Below are 20,449 nucleotides of genomic sequence, written 5' to 3'. Positions count from 1 at the left end.
TTCAGCCCAATCCCACAAGCTAGGCCAAGGGACCCCACTGCTGCACCAATTAGTGCACTGGGACTCTAGTAACGCAACAAAAAGTTTCCAACATCAAGAATCAAGGGTCTCCCTTTTTCTTGTGCTTTGGTGGTAGTTACTAATATCACAGTGAATACCAACCTCAGTCACTCTACTTATTAGGAAAAGGTTGCCCCACATGCAAATTTCTGTTCAAGCTCCAGGATACATCCTCTCCTGGGCTGTGCAGGCTCACAGCTCTCTCCTCACACAGGACTGAGGTCTCTGGGAAGGCAGAGCTGTGGTCTAGAAGGAGATGAGGCTGCTGGGTCTTCTCCTGTGCCTGCTGACAGCCCCCCGAGGTGAGGGTCTCAGGGGTCAGACAGGGGTCATGGGATGGCTGTGACTGCAGGTGACTGACAGGACTGTGCTCCTTGTCCCCAGGTGTCCTGTCCCAGGTGCAGCTGCAGGAGTCGGGCCCAGGACTGGTGAAGCCCTCACAGACCCTTTCTCTCACCTGCACCATCTCTGGATTGTCTCCAAGGAGCTATGGTGTATTTTGGATCCGCCAGGCTCCTGGAAAGGGGCTAGAGTGGGTTGGGGTTCTGTGGAGTAGTGGAAATACAGCCTATAACGCTGCACTGAAATCCCGCCTCAGCATCACCAGCGACACGTCCAAGAGCCAAGTTTACTTAACACTGAACAGCCTGAGAGCTGAGGACACGGCCGTGTATTACTGTGCTAGACACAGTGAGGGGAAGTCAGTGTGAGCACAGACACAAACCTCCCTGAGGAGACAGCAGGGCTGGGCTACAGGGGGCGTTCAGGACACCAGGGGGCGCTCAGGACCCACAGCACAGAGAGCAGCCCCAGGAGCAGGGGCAGAGGGAGGTGGGAGGGAAGGGCCTTCCTGTTGGGCACAGGGATTTCCTCTCAAGCTCTCAGCTGCCTCTAGGGACAGCTCCTGCTCTTTCTCTGAGGCTCCCATTTCCTGCTTTCTCACAGCAGACCCCAGAGGAGGGGGTAGCACTGCTGCTGGCAGAGGACATGTGGGCAGCGATGGGGACTCTCCTCACCACGTGTCTGTATTTCCTGCTTTTCTTTCTCCACAGAGACCATCCTCAGTGCGCTCATCAGTCTGTGGTTGGGAACCTTCCCAACAAGAGAGACCCCAGCACAACCCAAGCCCCTGTGTGCTGAGCTGGGGGTCTGACCCACATGCCCACCTGTCCCCATATGGCCCCTCCTTCTGACAGGCCCACAGTAAATAAAACAGGTGCATGTTCCGTGGACAGTGGAAGCTGGATGGACCCATCTGAATGGTGCAAAGGGCCCTTGAGGGCTGCCCCCTGGTCATCTCCCCTGTACAGGTGCCAGGACTTGCTGTTTCTGGTGCCACAGGAAATGACCTCAGCTCTGTCCCCATAGGTGTCACACCAGCACTGATCTGAGATGACAGCAGTGTGCGCATCCCGTGTCATGCAGTTTCATAGGGACGTTTAACAAGGTTCATTGGAAATCATCTCATTTCAACAAGCAGCTGACTTGGGAAATCTCTTGGTGAAGGAGACAGCTTTACAGTTTTGCATATTTTTTATTTAAAATCATGGTGAAAAGTTTGACATTTCATAATGACAGTGTTGGATCCTCTCTAGATCAGTCCTTTGAGGCTCAGACAGGATTATGACCAGGTAGAGGCTGCTTGTGAGGTTGTTGCTCTATCTCAGCATTTTCCCAGCCTCCATGTCATAGGTGCAGGAGTGGCTAAACCTTTACTTTGCTCATGTCTACAGGATGGAGTAGACCTCCTGCACTTCGCTCCTTGCTACTTTGGTTGGTTTCCAGGAGCCATGAGAACCCACTGTGTCTGCAAAGCTTACCCAAGTCATGCACTGCTCACTGACCTCTGTGTGTCTCCCCCTGGTCTCCTCCTGATTGATGGCTCTGGTGACTACAGAACCTTTCACCATCAGGAATGGGACTTGGTGAAACCATGAGCTGTTTCTTTGAAAAGATAAAAAAGATTGATGAACCATTAGCCAGACTCATTAGGAAACAGAGAGAGGAGACCCTAATAAATAAAGTCAGAAAGGAATATAGAGATGTAACAACCAAAAACCCAGAAAAAAAGGGATTGTAATAAAGTGCTATGAACAACTAGATGCCAACAAGCTGGACAATGTGGATGAAATGGGTAAATTCTTATAAAAACACAGTATCCAAAAACTGAAACAGGAAGCATCAAAAAACTTGAATTGGCCAATAACAAATGAAGAAATAGAAGCAGGAATCTAAAACCTCCTAGCAAACAAAAGTCCTGGTCTGGATGCCTTCACAGGGGAGTTTTACCAAACCTCCAATCACGAACTAACACCTATACTCCCCAAACCATTCAAAGGAAAACCAGAGGTAGGAACACTTCCAAACTCTTTTCATGATCAAAGCATTATCCTAATTCCAAAACCAGGTGACACTCCTAAGAAAGATAATTACAGCCATTATCCCTGATGAACACAGATGCTAAAATCCTCTAAAAATATTAGCAAATTGGATCCAGCAATATTTTTAAAAGATCATACACCATGACCAAATGGGATTCATCCAGGGATGCAGGGCTGGTACAATATTCACAAATCGATAAACATGATACATCACATAAACAAACTGAAAGACAAAAATAGCATGGACATATCTATAGATTCAGAAAAAGCATTCGACAAAACTCAGCACCCACTTTTGATAAATACTCTCAGCAAAGTGGGAGAAGAGGCCTCATATCTCAACATAATAAAGGACATGTATGGCAGACCTACAGCCAGAATCATACTCAATGGGCAAAAACAGAAACCATTTCCCCTAATTAGCAGGACAAAAGAGAAATTCCCACTTTCACCTCTCTTATTCAACATAGTACTGGAAGTCCTAGCCACAGCAAGGAGACAAGAAGAAGAAATAAAAGGCATCCAAATTGGAAAGGAGAAAGTAAAACTCTTATTATTCATAGAAGACATGATAATGTACATAGAAAACCGACAGTCTCCACAAAAAAAAACACACACACCTAGATTTAATAAATGAATTCAGCAATATAGAAGGATACAAAATTAACAACTAGAAACCAATGGAACTTTTATGCAACAATAATGAATTCTCAGAAAGGGAAACCAGCCCTAGCCAGTTTGGCTGAGTGGATAGAGCATCAGCCTGTGGACTGGGCAGCCTCGGGATTGATTCTGGCCAAGGGCACATGCCCAGGTTGCAGTGTGATCCCAACTAGGGGGCTTGCAGGATACAGCCAACCAATGATTCTCTCTCATCATTGATGTTTCCATCTCTCCCTCTCCCTACCTCTCTGAAATCAATAAAGAAATACATTTTTTAAAAAGAAAGAAAAGGACACCAAACCAACAATCCCGTTTACCATTGCATCAAAAAATCATGATACTTAAGAATAAACTTAACCAAGCAGGTAAAAGACTTGTACTAAGAAAAAAAAAGGATGTTGAATAAAGAGATAGAGGAAGATATAAGCAAGTGCAAAAATATACCGTGATCATGGATTTGGTAGAATTAACATCATTAAAATGTCCATATTACCCAAAGCACTCTACAGATTCAATGTAATCCCTATTAAAAGAACAACAACATATTTCACAGATCTACAACGAATACTTCAAATATTTATATGGAGCCAAAAAAGACCCCAATTAGCCATAGCAATCTTGAGAACAAACAACAAAGGTGGAGGGATCACAATACCAGATATCGAATTATACTTCAAAGCCATAGGAATCAAAACCGCCTGGTACTGCCAAAAGAACAAGTATATACATCAATGGAATATAACAGAGAACCTAGAAACCTACCCAAGCCATTACGCTCAATTAATATTTGACAAAGGAGGCAAAGGCAGACAATGGAGTCACAACAGTCCCTTCAATAAATATTATTGGGAAAATTGAACTGATAAACGTGCAAAAAAACCCCAAAAAACGGAAACAATACATGAACATATACCATACACAGTAGTAAACTCAAAATGGTTAATAGACCTAAATGTGGGTATGAAAACCATAAAAATCTTAGAAGAATCCATAGGCAGCAAAATCTCAGACATCTCTCATAGCAATGTGTTTACAGATACATTTCCCAGGACAAACAAACTAAAGAGAAAATAAACAAGTCAGAATACATCAAAATAAAAAGTGTCTGCACAACAAAAGAAGTGATCAACAAAATGAAAAGGGAGCCCACAGTATGGGAGGACATATTTGGCAAGGATCCATGTGATAAAGGGTTAATATCCAAAATGTATAAGAAACCCATACAACTTAACCAAAGGAAGACAAAAAATCCAATCAAAAAATGGGCAAAGGACCTAAATACACACTTCTACAAAGGGAACATACCGATGACCAAGACACATAGGAAAAATGCTCAAAGTCACTGACCATCAGAGAGATGCAAATTAAAAAGACAATGACGTATCAGCTCACCCTGTCAGAATGGCTACCATCAACAAATCAACAAATGACAAGTGCTGGCCAGGATGTGGACAAAAGGGAACTCTTATACTCTGCTGGTGGGAATGCAGGCGAGTGCAGCCATTATTGAAAACAGTACAGAGTTTCCTCAAAAAATTAAAGATGGAATTGCCATTTGACCCAGTGAAGCCACTTTTACGAATATATGCTAAGGGACCCCAAACACCAATCATAAACAATGTATGCACCCTTATCTTCATAGCAGCACAATTTGCAATAGCTAAGACTGGAAACAGCCCAAATGCCCTTGAGTAGCTGAATGGATAAAAAAGCTGTGGTATATTTATGCCACCAAATACTATGCAGCAGTAAAAGAGAAGGATCTCTTACCCTTTGGGACAGCATGGAGGGACCTGGAGATTATCATGTAAGTGAATTAAGCCAGTCAGAGAAAGACAAGTATCACATGATCTCACTCATATGTGGAGCCTAATTAACAAAATAAACTGATGAAAAGAATGGATCCAGGGATCTCAAAGCATGGAGCCGACTGGGGAATCTCAGAGGGAAGTCGTGGTCCGGTGGGAGGGTGGGAAGAGGTCAACCTACAAACTCGTATGCATATGTGCATCATCCAGGGACACAGACAATAGGATGGTGAAGACCTGGGCACCCGGGCCAGGCTAGAAGGTGTCGGGGGATGAAGAGGGCATGTGTAATTCCTTGAACAATAAAGGTATAATTTAAAGAAAAAGAATTAGTACTTGGACCCTCAGACTCCCACTGACCATGGTCCCTGTGTCACCCACCTTCTCTCAGGTGGGGTCAAGACCTCAGCTATGAAATACTCTGCCTCATGAATATGCAAAAGAGAGGAGGTAGACCAGGTTAAATATGGGTAAGTCTGTGCCCTGAGGGCACACCCACAGACACACCCTCCCAGACAGAAGTGCTCACAGCACAGCCCTCAGCATGGACTGGAGCTGGAGAACCCTCCTCCTTGTGGCCATGGCGACAGGTAAGGGGCTCTTGTCCTGGGTTAAGGAGGGTCCAGGGATTGTCAAGGGGGATTCCCTCACTCCTGTCTCCTCCCCACAGGTGTCCACTCCCAGGTGCAGCTGGTGCAGTCTGGGGCTGAAGTGAGGAAGCCTGGGGCCTCCGTGAAGGTCTCCTGCAAGGCTTCTGGATACACTTTCACCAGCTATGCTGTTCACTGGGTGCGACAGGCCCCAGGACAGGGGCTTGAGTGGATGGGGTGGGTTAACCCTTACAATGGAAACACAAAGTACGCACAGAAGTTCCAAGGCAGAGTCTCCATGACCAGTGACACGTCCATGAGCACAGCCTACATGGACCTGAGCAGCCTGAGTGCCGAGGACACGGCCCTGTATTACTATGCGAGAGACACAGTGAGGGGAAGTCAGTGTGAGCCCAGACACAAACCTCCCTGAGGAGACAGCAGGGCTGGGCTGCAGGGAGCGTCCATGACAAGCAGGGGGCGCTCAGGACCAGCACAGGGCCCTGACCAGGAGCAGGTGGAGAGTTGAGCAAAGATACCATTTCCTGCTCAAAGCAGTAACATAATGGAAACACTATCATGGCTAGGACTATGGGTGAGGTCCTTAATCTAACCGTGGCTTTTTCTATCTGCAGATCAACGGATTGGGCTGGTTTGGGCTCTGTTTAACTTTAGTGAGTTCCTCATTTTGTGCCAGGCTTTGTGCTAGGTAATCATGAAATAATGATTCAGTCAACAAATACCTACGAAGTGCCTACTATGTGCCAGACATTGTTTTAGAGGCGAGGATAAAAGTGTGAGTGAGACAGAAAAGATTCCTGCTCAGAGGCTCAGCCACAGAGCTCACAGAAAGCCCTTTCCTAATTCTAGTATTAGGGATTGTATTTGTGAGCAAAAAGGGGTCTCTGTCCTAAATCTGACAAAACTCAGTGACTGACAGGACCCTCACAGGAGGCTCTGATCACACATCCTCCCTGGGCAGTCCTGGGGGTGGGCACGCCCAGGCCTATGACTTCTTTACTAAAAGGCTCATCTTTGCCTTAAGCACCCCGTCCATTGTTCCTGTGCATCTGGGTTAACACACTTTTGACATCAGCATGACCACCCTCAGGAGAGCACGTCTTGGCCATCTGCGTGTCAACTTTGTAGACTTACCTATGAGGCCTTTTGCCCATTTTTCAATTGTGTTGTTGTCTTCCTTTTGTTAAGTTGTATGAGTTCCTATACGTTTTGGAGATTGACCCATTATCAGACTTACCCCTGCTGTTGCACATGGTAAGAGTTCTTTCCTTTTCCCGACTGCATAGCATTCCATGGTGTAGATGTACCACGATTTTTTTTATCAAATCATCTGCTACTGGGCACTTAGGCTGCTTCCAAGGCTTAGCTGTTGTAAATTGCACTTCTATGAGCATAGGGGTGCATGCATTCTCTCTGATGAGTCTCTTGAGTTTCTTAGGATGTATTCCTAGAAGTGGGATCACTGGGTCAAATAGGAGTTCCATTTTTAATTTTTAGATGGAACTCCATATTTTTTTCCATAATGGCTGCCCCAGTCTGCATTGCTAATGGACCAAATAAACTGATCAAGAAAAATAGACCCAGACACCAAGAAGCATAAACAGATTATGGAACCTCAGAAGGAAAGCAGGGGAGGGTGGTTGGGAAGAAATCAGCCCATGAGCTTGTCTTCATATATATCTAACCTGTGCACACAGACAATGGCGTGGTTAGCGTCTGGGGAGGGAATGGGAATGAGCCACGAGAGGATAATGGGGAGAAAGGGGGACCTATGCAATAGTTTCAACAATAAAGATTAGAAAAGAGAGAGAGAGAGAGAGCACCTCCTGTTCACTATCCTGGCACCCAGTCCCCGCCTTGCTCTCTCCCCGCTCCATGTCATCTCTCATCTTCCCTCCTTAACTTCAAATGCACAAACACAGCTGCAAAAGGTTATTCTCCGAAGCATTTGACATCTTTCTCCCCAACAGTTCTCCTCAGTTTGGCTAAATAAAATCTTATAAAACATTGTCTACATGTTGGACATTTCTTACCTCAACATCTTGTCTTTTCTGCATTTACCACATACGTTCATACACGTTTCTTCCCCGTGTGGAGAGGGAAGTGCACACAATTATTAAAAACCTGCTACCTGGACGGGATGAGTTCAAATGAGTTCACAGGTGTTGAAGGTGAGACAAGTTTGCCGTTGGTTGTCATGGACGTAAGTGTCCCGTCTTTTTCCAGCCCAGCAGGCGTGACTGGGAGGTTGAACATCGACCTATGAACCAGGAGGTCACAGTTTGATTCCTTGGTCAGGGCATATGCCCGGGTTGCAGTCTCTATCCTCATGGGTTGTGTGGCAGGAGGCAGCCAACCAGTTTCTCATCATTGATGTTCCCATTGCTCCACAGGCCTCATCTCTGGAGTCAAGGAAAGTGTATAAAAAGGAGAAGAAAGAAAAGGAGGCTTCCCCAGCTGTGACCTGTCCCCCTGTGACACTCTGGCAGGTTCCCCTGCTGGTTGAATCAGCATAAAATCCACAACATAAATGAACCACTTAGAAGTCATTCAAATGAGAATCTCTAAGCCTGTGGAGGATATTTTTTGGGGGGGGATGAGACAATTCACAGCATTTTATTCATTAATCCATTCAATTCCATAATGTACCATCTTATTCCTGACACCATTAATACTACTGTCATTAATTCCCTAGGAGAGGACCATGGCTCTAAAAAATCTGAGTTGGATTTCTGTCGATTGATTCTAACAGATTTTACCATACCGAAAAGCAACCCCTAATCAGCTAAGATGTAGGTGGTATGGGTAACGTGTTTTAGAGAAAAAGTGGGAGCACAGATAGACCAACAAGCAAATTCAGTACGTGGCTTAACCCAGATGGCAGGGAGAGAGCACCAACACAGCCAAGGCCTTCAGGAGGGTAGCTAGAAGTACCCTGCCAAGTAGGTTAGTCTGCCGAATGGGAAACATACAACCTTTTCCTACTATCCACTCAAACCCAAGCATAGAATATGAAATAATGAATAACTAGAGGGTCGTGACTTTCCAGGAAACAGAAAGGTGGAGTAAGCACACGATCCCCCAATAAGAGTGAGGTGGATGTCTGTGTAGGGAAAGGTTGGGTACCTTCTTTAAGTTTGTTTTTGGCATTTTGGTCTGTAAACAATCAAGATGGAGAGAGAGGCTCCCCCAAAGGGGAATGTCTGCCGGAACCAGAGTAGCTGAGCCCGACCATCTGTGATGCCTTTAGACGTGCACATACCATGGCACACAAGGACTCTCCACGTGAATCAGCCACAAGCCACACCCATTGTGCAGAAGGGTGTGTTGATGGTCCACTGAGTACTGAGTGATGGGACCTAGGGGCCAAGGCTCTGATAAGGAATACTCTGAGGCCAGAAGACAACCCACGTATAATAGCCAGAGGAGACGGTGATGACGGTGAAGCAGAACGGACTGCCCCCTGCATGTAAGCCTCATCGCCTGCCACCTTCCAAATCATTGCAGCACATGCCCTGGAGAATATTTTTAAGTTTATTTGAGCCAAACTTGATTATTGGAAGGGCAAGCCCAGTGTTTCCTGTCCCCAGGATTGGTTGTCACCAAGGCCAAGAATGAAATCGGGGGCCAGAGATTTAAGCAAAAGCGTGGAGTGTTTATTACAAGCAGATTCAGGCTCCCCGCATGGGAGGGGCCCACTAATGGGCTGCCCTTAAAGCCTGTGGTCTCGGATGTTTTTGTGCCACCAGCCTGCTCTGTGTCTACCCATGTGCCCACCTGATGGGCTCCTCATTGTTCTTTCCCAGCAAGGGACCTGCACATCCCTGTTCCCTTGTGTGCGCTCACCTTACTGTTGCAGGCCCTCCCTCGTTTCCCAGGCCTCCTGCTCTGAGTCCAGAAATATTGTTATGTCTGCCTGGTTAGTCCCTGTGTGTAGGTATCTCAGACTGCCCTGTCTGCCCTGCCTACCCTCCACCTGCCTTTGTGTCCCATGGACCCTGCCCTGTCTGCCTGCCTGTCCAGCTCAATCCTCTCAAAACCACCCCTTCTGGATGTGTGTCTGGGGTACTCCAGGAACAGGAAGCTCATCTTCCTAAAACACAGTGTCTCCTTACAAACACCAGAGTCACTGCTCAGCCCAGGGCCCTCCTCCTGCCTCTGCTGGCCTGGGATGGGCACTGGCCCCTCTGTTTTTTCTGTTGTTGGTAGTTTTCCAGGGCGGTTGCTCTTCTCCCTTCTCATTCTCTGTTTGTTCAAAAGGAGTCACTGAGCAGAAGGGGCTGAAGCAAAATGGTGGCGTAAGCAGCTCCAAACTCTTGTTCCTCCACAAAAACATCAAAAAACAAACCAAAACTATCAGAACGGGCATCTGCCGGGCTCTCAAAAACAGTCAGAGACCTGCAGAAACTGAGCGAACCCTGAGTCAAGTACATGCTACTTAGAGGGGGAAGGAGCCTGGCCGGTGTGGCTCAGGGGTTGAGTGTTGGCCCAGGAACCACCAGGTTATGTGTTTGATTCTCATTCAGGTCACACACCTGGTTTGCAGGATTAATCCCCAATAGGAGACATGAAGGAGGCATCCGATCAATGATTCTCTCTCGTCATTGATGTTTCCATCTCCTTCTCCCTCTCCCTACCTCTCTGACATCAATAACAACATTTTTAAAAGATTAATGAAAACATCAAATGTCACACAAAACACTGAAAAATCAGAGGATAAAGGAATTACGACTTTAAAGTGCTGAAGAAAAAATGAAAAGCCATCACCTTAGAAATCTAAGCTAACTGAAAATATATTTCAAAACGGAATGAAGCCTGGTTGATGTAGCTCAGTGGTTGAGCTTCGACCTATGATTCCATTCCTGGTCCGGGCACATGCCTGAGTTGTGGGCTTTATACCCAATTGTGATCATGCAGGACACAACAGATCAATGATTCTCTCTCATCATTGATGTTTCTATCTCTCCTTCTCCCTTCCTCTCTGAAATCTGTGAAATATAGCCTATATTTTTAAAGGCTAATATGCAAATAGTCCCCTGGACTGGGAGTTTGACCGGGGTCAGGGCTGGCCAGCCAACCACCCTCCCCTCTCCCCCCATACGGCCCACCCTGATCAGATGGGCCAGCCGGACCCCACCCATGCATGAATTCACACACTTGGCCTTTAGTATTGAAATAAATAAATGTAAAGGTTGTGGGTCTGATTCCCAGTCTCAGCAGTTATGGGAGGCAACTGATAAATATGTTCTCTGCTGTCAATATTTCTCTTTCTCTCTGCATCTCTGTTCAATATTTCTCTCTCCTTTCCTTTCCCTGTAAAAATCAATAAGCACGTCCTCAGGTGAGAATAAAGACAAGAAGATCCAGCCTGGCTCATGTGGCTCAGCTGTTGAACTTTGACCCTGGACCCAAGAAGTCACTGGTTTGATTCCTGGTTAGGACACATGAGTGGGATTGCAGTCTCCATCCCCAGAGGGGGCCATGGTGTAGGCAGTCAATCAATGATTCTCTTTCAAGTATGTTTCTCTCTATCCCTCTCCCTTTCTATCTCTCTATATATATATCAAAAAATATATACTTTTTAAAAATACCTGTATCTATGTCTATCTGTACATATATCTATATCTATATTTATATCTATATCATATGTATAATCCATATCAATGTCATCTATATCTATATCCATGGGAGCAGAGCCTCATTGAGTTTATCCCTAAGGAGTCACTGATTGTGCCCACATCCTACTCCCTGACCACATCCTACAGCATAGCACCTGGTGTAGAAGGAGAGGTCCCTGGGCATGGTGACCAGGGCCCCAGGGAGGGCCTGGTTCTCTGAGGGACAGTCAGCACCTCCTTCCAGGAGAAGCCTCAGACACCGGGACCTTTCTCACTTCTTGCCCTTTGTATGTGCACACAACCCCCTTATGCAAATGCCCACATGGGAGCAAGACACACACATAGTTGGGGTCCACTTAAATGCAGGGCCCCCTCACCCTGGAGAATACTTTCTAGGGGACGAGGACCTCACCTGCAAGACATGACTCCCATGTGGCTCTTCCTCTTCCTGCTGTCAGCTCCCAGATGTGAGTGACTCAGGGCTTAGACGTGAGGAGATGGGGACCCTGCATCTGAGCCCAGGACTCACTGTGTTCTCTCTGTCCCAGGTGTCCTGTCCCAGGTGCAGCTGCAGGAGTCGGGCCCAGGACTGGTGAAGCCCTCGCAGACCCTCTCGCTCACCTGCTCTGTCTCTGGATTCGCCATCACAACCACTGGTTACGTCTGGCACTGGATCCGCCAGTCCCCAGGGAAGGGGCTGGAGTGGATGGGGTACATAGATTATGATGGAGACACTGACTACAGCCCCTCCCTCAAGAGCCGAACCTCCATCTCCAGAGACACGTCCAAGAACCAGTTCTCCCTGCAGCTGAGCTCTGTGACCACCGAGGACAGAGCCGTGTATTACTGTGCAAGAGACACAATGAGGGGTTAGTCAGTGTGAGCCCAGACACTAACCTTCCTGCAGGAAGATCTCTGACAACCAGGGGGCACTCAGGGTCCCTGAACACAAGGACCATCCCAGCAGCAGGTGCAGTTGGAGGTCTGGGCTGGATCCTGTGTGGTTTCCTCTTCATGTCACAGTTTCCCTCAGGGAACCTCTGGATCCTGATTCTTTCTGATGTCTGAGTCTCTGAGTGAGAAAGTCTGTTGTAAAGAGAGAGAACTTTCTCCTGTGAACAAAAGGTAGAGAGTCTCTTTCATGCACACGTGGGCCATAATGAGTTTTATCATCAAATCTTCTGACCCACGTCACCTGAATCTAACAAGAGGTTCTAATGACTCAACAGTGCAGCTCCCCTGAATGCTGGACCGTGGCCACCACATGTGTGTGACCCCAAAGCTACAGAAGAAGGACCCACAGGGTGACAGTCCTGGTCTTGTCCTCATGCTCACAGCACCCAGAGGAGCGGACCCCATGCAGAAGCAGAGGCACAGCAGCTGGTACAGATGTTCATGACACACACACACCACAGGGGCGTGAGATGGTTATTATGCTCCTGATTGAAACCCCTGAGAAGCACAGGAAAGATCACTCAGCAAGTCAGACCTGCTTGAATGGAGACTGGAGCGGAGAGGGTGCAGGGCTTTTATTTTGGCGAGGTGGTGGGGGCGAGGGAGGAATTCTGCCTCCAGTGACTTGTGTGGTTTTAATCTCCCAATAACTTCTACAGAGAAAACTATGGCCTCCTCCCTAGCACCTGTGCACTGCTTTCCCTGTGGCCTCTGCAGTGTCAAGCCCAGGTGAGTTGCCCCATGAACCAAGGCCTCCCCAAGGCCCTGCTACCAGCTGGGCAGCCACCACCGCCTCTCAGCTGTTGTCCACTCTAGGTCCTCACGTTGCTATGGGTCAGAGCAGGATGAAGTGCTTCAAGATACCTCAGTTCTCCCTCCAGGGACTGTCAGGCCCAGTTGGCAGCAGCACAGAAAGGGACTGAGCAAGAAGAGGTGGACCTGCCCTAACCGGTTTCTCTCAGTGGATAGAGCTTTGGCCTGTAGTCTGATGGGTCCCAGGTTCGATTTTGGTCAAGGGCATGTGCCTTGATTGCGGGCAAATCCCCAGTAGGGAGTGTGCAGGAGGCAGCTGACAGATGTTTCTAGCTCTCTATCCCTCTCCCTTCCTCTCTGTAAAAAAATCAATAAAATATTTTTTTAAAAAGAGGAGGCGGAGCTGCAGGGAAAGCTCCAGCCCCCAGTGTCCAGATCCCCAGTGCGCATGCTTCTGGCTGCCCCAGCTGGTGCAACAGCAGCTGGTGCTCTTGGACCCGGGGGACATGGTGGCCTGGACCCCTGCGCCCTCTCCCTCTGGCCGCTGCTGCTGGACCCCAGCCTGGCGGTGAGGGAGAGGAGGCGGCGCCTCAGGAGTCTCAGTGCTTTGTAGGCTTTGAGGTTTGCGAGGACATGGTGACTGCAGATCCCATAGCCCGGGTCGCACTGCTCCCAGAGGGCAGCGTTGGTGGGTTCATATGCAGGGCCTCCATGGAGAAGAAAGAGCAGAACAGAAACCCTGTGAGAACGTGGCCTCGAGGACGCATGCGCTGTGGAAGGTGTGTGAGCGCAGTGATGGGGCAGCGTCTGTGCTCAGCACAGAGGGCGTTGGAGATGGTGGGACCGCGTTTGGGTGTGTTTCCCCCAGGGGACCTGGCTGCTGCAGGAGCACGTTGTCTGCGGGCGGTCCCTGGGGTCCCCAGAGCTACTGGAAGCGCTCGGGGCACAGGATGGCGCCGGCTGGAGGCCGCACGCTGTCCCCTGGGGGTCCCTGGAGTATGTCTTGTGGGAGCAGCTGGGGGCGGCGCAGTGTGAAACCCAAAGGACATGGTTCTGTCCAAGAGTCGAGTAGGAATCATAAGCGCCTCCTAAGGGCTCATCCGAAGTTTTGGAAATGGACTCGGGCGCAGGGGTCACTCAGACGCAGGAGGCCGAGATGGAAATGGAAACCGCCCTGGAGGCACAGGAAAGGCTGCAGAAGGCGAAGGGTGGGTCGGATCCCAGGGATGAGATGTAGGAGGCTCCTCCTGAGAGAAGGGTCAGGAGGAAAACATGCATCTGGGACAGACTTCAGCCCGCTCCCCAGGAGCCCAGAGGCCCAGCGCTGCTGAGGGCGCAGCAGACCTGCTGCAGGTCCTCTCCCCGAACCCCGCTGGGGCCTTCGGACCTCGGGCTAGAACGGGGAAGCGGGAGTGGATGGTGGAGGACGCGGCCCCTTTCCCAGGGGCCCGAGGGCCGGATCCCTCCCCATTCCCCCCCCAAAACCACAGTCAACCAGCACTCCTCAAAAGGGGCAGCAGCCAGAGATGGTTGCATAGTGGCTGCGGTGGACCAGATGTCCAGGCACGGATTTGGTCTTGGTCAGGGGTCTGAGAAAGAGAGAGCCGGGGGTGGGGCTCGACAAGATATCCTGGCCTGGAATTGGACTGGGGCAGCGGTCTGAGAGAGACAGGGAAGGGCGTAGACCAGATGGCCCAGCCTGGACTTGGTCTCGGGCTGGGAAGTGGAATTACTGTGTCAAATAGGAGTTCCATTTTTAATTTTTAGGTGGAAACTCTATACTGGTTTCCATAATGGCTGCACCAGTTTACCTTGCTAATGGACCAAATAAACTGATGAACAAAAATAGACCCAGAGACATAGAAGCATGAACAGACCATGGAACTTCAGAATGGAAGTGGGGAGGGTGGGTGGGAAGAGATCAACCAATGAACTTCTCTGCATATATGCTTAATCAATGGACACAAAGAATGGGGTGGAGAGGGCCTGGGGAGGGAATGGGAGCAAGCAGGGAGAGGATAATGGGGAGAAAAGGAGGTCCTATGCAATACTTTCAACAATAAAGATTAGAAGAGAGAGAGAGAGAGAGAGAGAGAGAGAGAGAGAGAAAGAGAGAGAGAGAACCTCCTGTTCACAATCCCAGCATCCAGTCCCAGCCTTGCTCTCTCCTCCCTCCGTGTCACTCCTCACTTTCCCTCCTTAACTTCAAATGCACAAACCCAGCTACAAACGATTATTCTCCAGAGCATTTGAGTTCTTGCTCCCCAAAAGTTGTCCAACTCTTTGGCTGGAATAAAATCTTATAAAACATTCTCTCCATGTTTGGACAGTTCTTACATCAACGTGTTGTCTTTAATTCATTTACCACATATGTTCATCCAGGTTTCTTCCCCGTGTGGAGAGGGGGGTGCACACACTTATTAAAACATATTACCTCAGCCCTAACCGGTTTGGCTCAGTGGATAGAGCATCGGCCTGCGGACTCAAGGGCCCCAGGTTCGATTCTGGTCAAGGGCATGTACCTTGGTTGCGGGCACATCCCCAGTGGGGAGTGTGCAGGAGGCAGCTGATAGATGTTTCTCTCTCATCATTGTTTCTAACTCTCTATCCCTCTCCCTTCCTCTCAGTAAAAAAATCAATAAAATATATGTAAAACAAAAACCAAAAAAACCCTACTACCTCCACATGGTGGTGGAGGTGACTCTAAGGAATTCACACCCTTTGGTGTGGGGATGACGCTCCAACCACTGAGGCCCATCAGCCAGGGCTCCATTTGTAAATGATGGAAATTCTCCCACTTTGAAAGGCCGGGAAATATGGCTTTTGCACATGAACAGCAGGAAGCTGAGTGAAATCTGTGCTTTCAGGAGGCAGATGTGTGCTTGTGAGTGTGGCAGCAGATTAGACACAGGGGCTGTGGCCACAGCGTCCAGCCCTGCCTCTCCTGCCCCTTTACTTTTAGAGGTTTAAGTTTTGTGGAGGATCTGATTGAGAAAAATAACAAGGGGAATCTTTCAGCTTCAAAATAAAAGCATCATTCAATTCACACTCTTATTCCTAAACCCCAGAAAAGCAACATGGCCCACATCGGGTGAAGAAGAGCGAGAGGAAGCCCCATCCTTATGCCTCTGGTGGAGCACTCCTGGGTCCTCATCAAAACCCCGAGGAAGGAGACTCTCAATCCTGGAAGCTGCCCCCTAAGGAATGGGGTCAGGGTGACGGGTCTCAGGAAAGAAGGGAAGGAAGGGGGTCAGGACAGGACCCCTTTGGGCCAGTATCCTTGAGTCCTTTCCCATCTGGGGTCGCCCCTAGGTTGACAAAATCAGGCATGCAGCCCAGGGTCCCAGCTGCACCTTATATGCAGACTCCATGCAAATGGGGCTCTCCTCCTGCTCATAAAAGGGGGCCGTTGCCCAGCATGTTGGGGAGACACCCAGAACCCAAGCGCCTGAGACAGGACTCCAGCGGCTCCACCATGGACTTGGTGCCAAGCTGCGTTTTCCTCCTGATCATTTCTCAAGGTCATTCTCAGGAGTGGGGAGCGCTGAGACCTGTGCCTGTGCCTGTTGGTGCTTCCATGTGATTCTCAGTCCACCTTGTGTCTCTGTGTTTGCAGGTGTCCAGTGTGAGGAGCAGCTGGTGGAGTCTGGGGGAGGCCTGGTGCAGCCTGGGGGGTCTCTGAGACTCTCCTGTGCAGCCTCTGGATTCACCTTCAGTAACTATGAAATGAACTGGGTCCGCCAGGCTCCGGGAAGGGGCTGGAGTGGGTCGCATACATTAATAGTGGTGGTGGTAGCACATACTACGCCAACTCTGTGAAGGGCCGCTTCGCCATCTCCAGAGACAATGCCAAGAACAAGCTGTATCTACAAATGAGCAGCCTGAGAGCCGATGACACGGCCATGTATTACTGTGCAAGAGACACAGTGAGGGGAAGTCAGTGTGAGCCCAGACACAAACCTCCCTGATGGAGGCAGCAGGGCTGGGTTGCAGGAAGTGTCCAGGACACCAGGGGGCGCTCAGGACCTGCAAATACAGGGCCCAGCTCAGAGCTGCCCCTGGAGGGGTTGTGCAGGCTTCCTATTGGGGTCAATGCTTTCTTCCTGAACACAAGGACCATCCCAGTAGCAGATGCAGTTGGAGGTTTGGGCTGGTATATTTGTGGCTTCCTCATCATGTCAGTTTCCCTCAGGGAACCTCTGGATCCTGATTCTTCGCTGACGTCTGAGTCTCTGAGTTAGAAAGTCTGTTGTAAAGAGAGAGAATGTTCTCCTGTGAACAAATGGTAGAGAGTCTCTTTCATACACACTTGGGCCATAATGAGTTTTATCATCAAATCTTCTGACCCACGTCACCTGAATCTAACAAGAGGCTAACAATGGTTCTCAACCTGTGTGTCACGAACAATGAAAATACATCCTGCATATCAGATATTTTCATTACGATCCATAACAGTAGCAAAATTACAGTTATGAAGTAGCAATGAAAATAATTTTATGGTTGGGTGTCATCACAACATGAGGACCTGTATTAAAGGGTCGCGGCATTAAGAAGGTTGAGAACCACTGAGACTCAACAGTGCAGCTCCCCTGAATGCTGGACCGTGGGCCCCACATGTGTGTGAACCCAAAGCTGCAGAAGAAGGACCCACAGGGTGACAGTCCTGGACTTGTCCTCATGCTCACAGCATGCAGAGGAGTGGACACCATGCAGAAGCAGAGGCACAGCAGCTGGTGCAGATGTTCATGACACACACACACCACGGGGGCGTGGGATGGTTATTATGCTCCTGATTGAAACCCCTGAGAAGCACAGAAAAGATCACTCAGCAAGTCAGACCTGCTTGGATGGAGACTGGAAAGGAGAGGGGGCAGAGCTTTTATTTTGGTGAGATGGTGGGGTAGGGGGAGGAATTCTGCTTCCAGGGACTTGTGTGGTTTCAATCTTCCAATAACTTTTAAAGAGAAAACTATGATTTCTTATCCAATTTCCGGTGTGGGGGGCAGATGGAGAAGAGGCAGCAATGAGCTCTCAGTTCTTAGAATTCATATGAAAAAGCAAATATAGTTGTATAGTTATATTTTATTTAACAACTATACAAATTGAGCAAGAATTCAGGAAAATGTCCTTATGTCTGTACAAAAACTACACGTAAAGAAAATGAGAAAAATAATTATGAGTAAGCAAATGATGCTGATGATGGACAGAGATAAGAGTACTGGGCAACTGAAATGAAGGCTCCTCATACAGACACACCATCACCATGGCTCCTCCAGTGAGGGGTGTCCACTCCTCCTTCCAAGAGTTCAGAGATTTCATAAAAGAGACCAAAAAATTTTTGTGGCTCAGGTGATTCAGGGAGAGACCATGTGAATAATGACCCCAAATGTGTCCAAGTCCTAATTCCCTTCACCTGGGAAGATGTCACCTTCTAGAACAGAGACACTGTTGGAATGTGCATGTAAGAAACAGGGTTTGCCTTCCCATCAGTTTGCAGTGACAGGTTCCTTATTGCTCTTGATCCCTGCCTGCATGATCTTTAATGTTTCTACTTCAATCAACTCCTGCTCATCATTATTCAGGTATTTCCTACGATGATGCGAGCTGTCCCTATCATGCCCTGCACTTCCTTCTGGGCCTTCACTGGAGGAGGCTTTAAACCCACATGTCCAGTAACTCTCTGTCCATGAACATCAGGCACATTTCTGTCATGTGACTCAAATCAAGTCCAGCTTCCTCATCTCCCCCAGTTTCATAGTCACGTCCACATTTATGGGTAGTTTCCCAGCAGCGCTCCCCTCTGGTACCAGAATCTGCTCCAGTCCCTGTGGCTGCTGTAGCCAATCCACATGGACAGTGGATGCTCACAATTTTCTAGGGAGTTCTTTGCAAAATCACCCAAAACAGGTGCCAATAAAGAAAATACTGCGGACTGAAAGGTCCCAGGTTCGATTCTGTTCAAGGGCATGTACCTGGGTTGCGGGCACATCCCCAGTGGGAGATGTGCAGGAGGCAGCTGATCGATGTTTCTCTCTCATCGATGTTTCTAACTCTCTATGTCTCTCCCGTCCTCTCTGTAAAAAATCAATAAAATATATTTTAAAAAAGTTTAAGAAAATACTGATGTATTGAACTTTAATAAAAGTAAAACACTTGTCCCACCAAGAATTATGTCAAGGATATTCATTGACAAGCTTAGCATGAGATTATATTTCAGAAACATGTGCCTAATGGGAGAATGTGTATTACACATTAAGGTTGTTGTAAGTTATGGGGGAGAGCCCAGCACCATCTCAACACAGTGACCACCCAGGAAGGGCAGAATGAGGCTGAGAGGGAGGGATTCCTCTCGGGGTTGAAATTCCCTTTCCTGTGAGAAATTCTATTGTTGAATTCTCTTCACTCGCCTCCCTCTGAACACCAACATCACTGATGACACTAGACTGAGAAAACAGTTCAATCTCCTTCCACCATCATTTCAACATATGAATGATTCCATGCTGTGCACATACATGATCACTGCTTTTATTTCGTGTCTTCTCTCCACTTAGAGCCATGACTATTGCTGGTGTAACTATTTGGTATCTCTGAAATAGGCCATGAGCTTGCATAAAGGAAGAGTGTACAGGAAGCTCACACCTGTCAGAATGGCTACCATCAACAAATCAACAAATGACAAGTGCTGATGAGTATGTGGAGAAAAGTTGACCCTCATACTCTTCTGGAGAGAATATCAACTGGTGCAGCCATGATGGAACGCAGTATGGAGTTTCCTCAAAAAATTAAAGACGGGACAGCCAATTGACCCAGTGATCCCACTTTTAGGAATATATGCGGAGGAACCCCAAACACCAATTAGAAAAAGATGTATGAACACGTATGGTCATAGAAACACAATTTGCAATAGCTAAGATATGGAAAGATCCTAAATGCCCATGAGGAGCTGAGTGGATAAAAAAAAAAGCTGTGGTACATTTATGCCACGGAATACTATGCAGCAGTAAAAGAGAAGGATCTCTTACCCTTTGGGACAGCATGGAGGGACCTGGAGAATGTCATGGTAAGTATAATGAGCCAGTCAGAGAAAGGAAAGTATCACATGATCTCACTCATATGTGGAATCTAATTAACAAAATGAACTGATGAAGAGAATGGATCCAGAGACCTGAAAGCATGGAGCAAACTGGGGAATCTCGAGGGAAGTCGTGGTCGGGTGGGAGGGTGGGAAGAGGTCAACCAACAAACTTGTATGCATATGTGCATCATCCAGGGACACAGACAATAGGATGGTGAAGACCTGGGCACCTGGGGCCCGGCTAGAGGGTGTCAAAGGTGGTTGAAGGGGGCATGTGTAATACCTTCAACAATAAAGGTACAATTTAAAGAAAAAAGAATTAGCACTTGGACCCTCAGACTCCCACTGACCATGGTCCCTGTGTCACCCATCTTCTCTCAGGTGGGGTCATGACATCATCTATGAAATACTCTGCCTCATGAATATGCAAAAGAGAGGAGGTAGACCAGGTTAAATATGGGTAAGTCTGTGCCCTGAGGGCATCACCCACAGCCACACCCTCCCCTACAGAAGTGCTCACAGCACA

At 48.1% G+C, this 20,449-nt stretch overlaps 3 gene segments (V, D, J or C); all 3 read left to right on the top strand.

The window, feature by feature from the left end:
* The first annotated feature begins 316 nt into the window (after positions 1-316).
* LOC106695353 lies at positions 317-1,428 on the top strand. The segment is given in 4 exon segments: positions 317-362; positions 445-740; positions 1,006-1,049; positions 1,371-1,428. Coding segments are annotated over 4 exon segments (444 nt in total).
* Positions 1,429-5,431: 4,003 nt separating this feature from the next.
* On the top strand, positions 5,432-7,763 carry LOC102435618. The segment is given in 3 exon segments: positions 5,432-5,502; positions 5,583-5,903; positions 7,750-7,763. Coding segments are annotated over 3 exon segments (381 nt in total).
* A 3,799-nt stretch (positions 7,764-11,562) lies between these two features.
* LOC106695352 lies at positions 11,563-12,015 on the top strand. The segment is given in 2 exon segments: positions 11,563-11,608; positions 11,690-12,015. Coding segments are annotated over 2 exon segments (372 nt in total).
* Positions 12,016-20,449: the final 8,434 nt, after the last annotated feature.

The sequence above is a fragment of the Myotis lucifugus genome, unplaced genomic scaffold (assembly GCF_000147115.1).
Source record: "Myotis lucifugus unplaced genomic scaffold, Myoluc2.0 scaffold_1142, whole genome shotgun sequence".
NCBI lineage: Eukaryota > Metazoa > Chordata > Mammalia > Chiroptera > Vespertilionidae > Myotis > Myotis lucifugus.
Note: the sequence above shows the minus strand (reverse complement) of the source record. Positions and strands in the feature narration are given on the sequence as shown.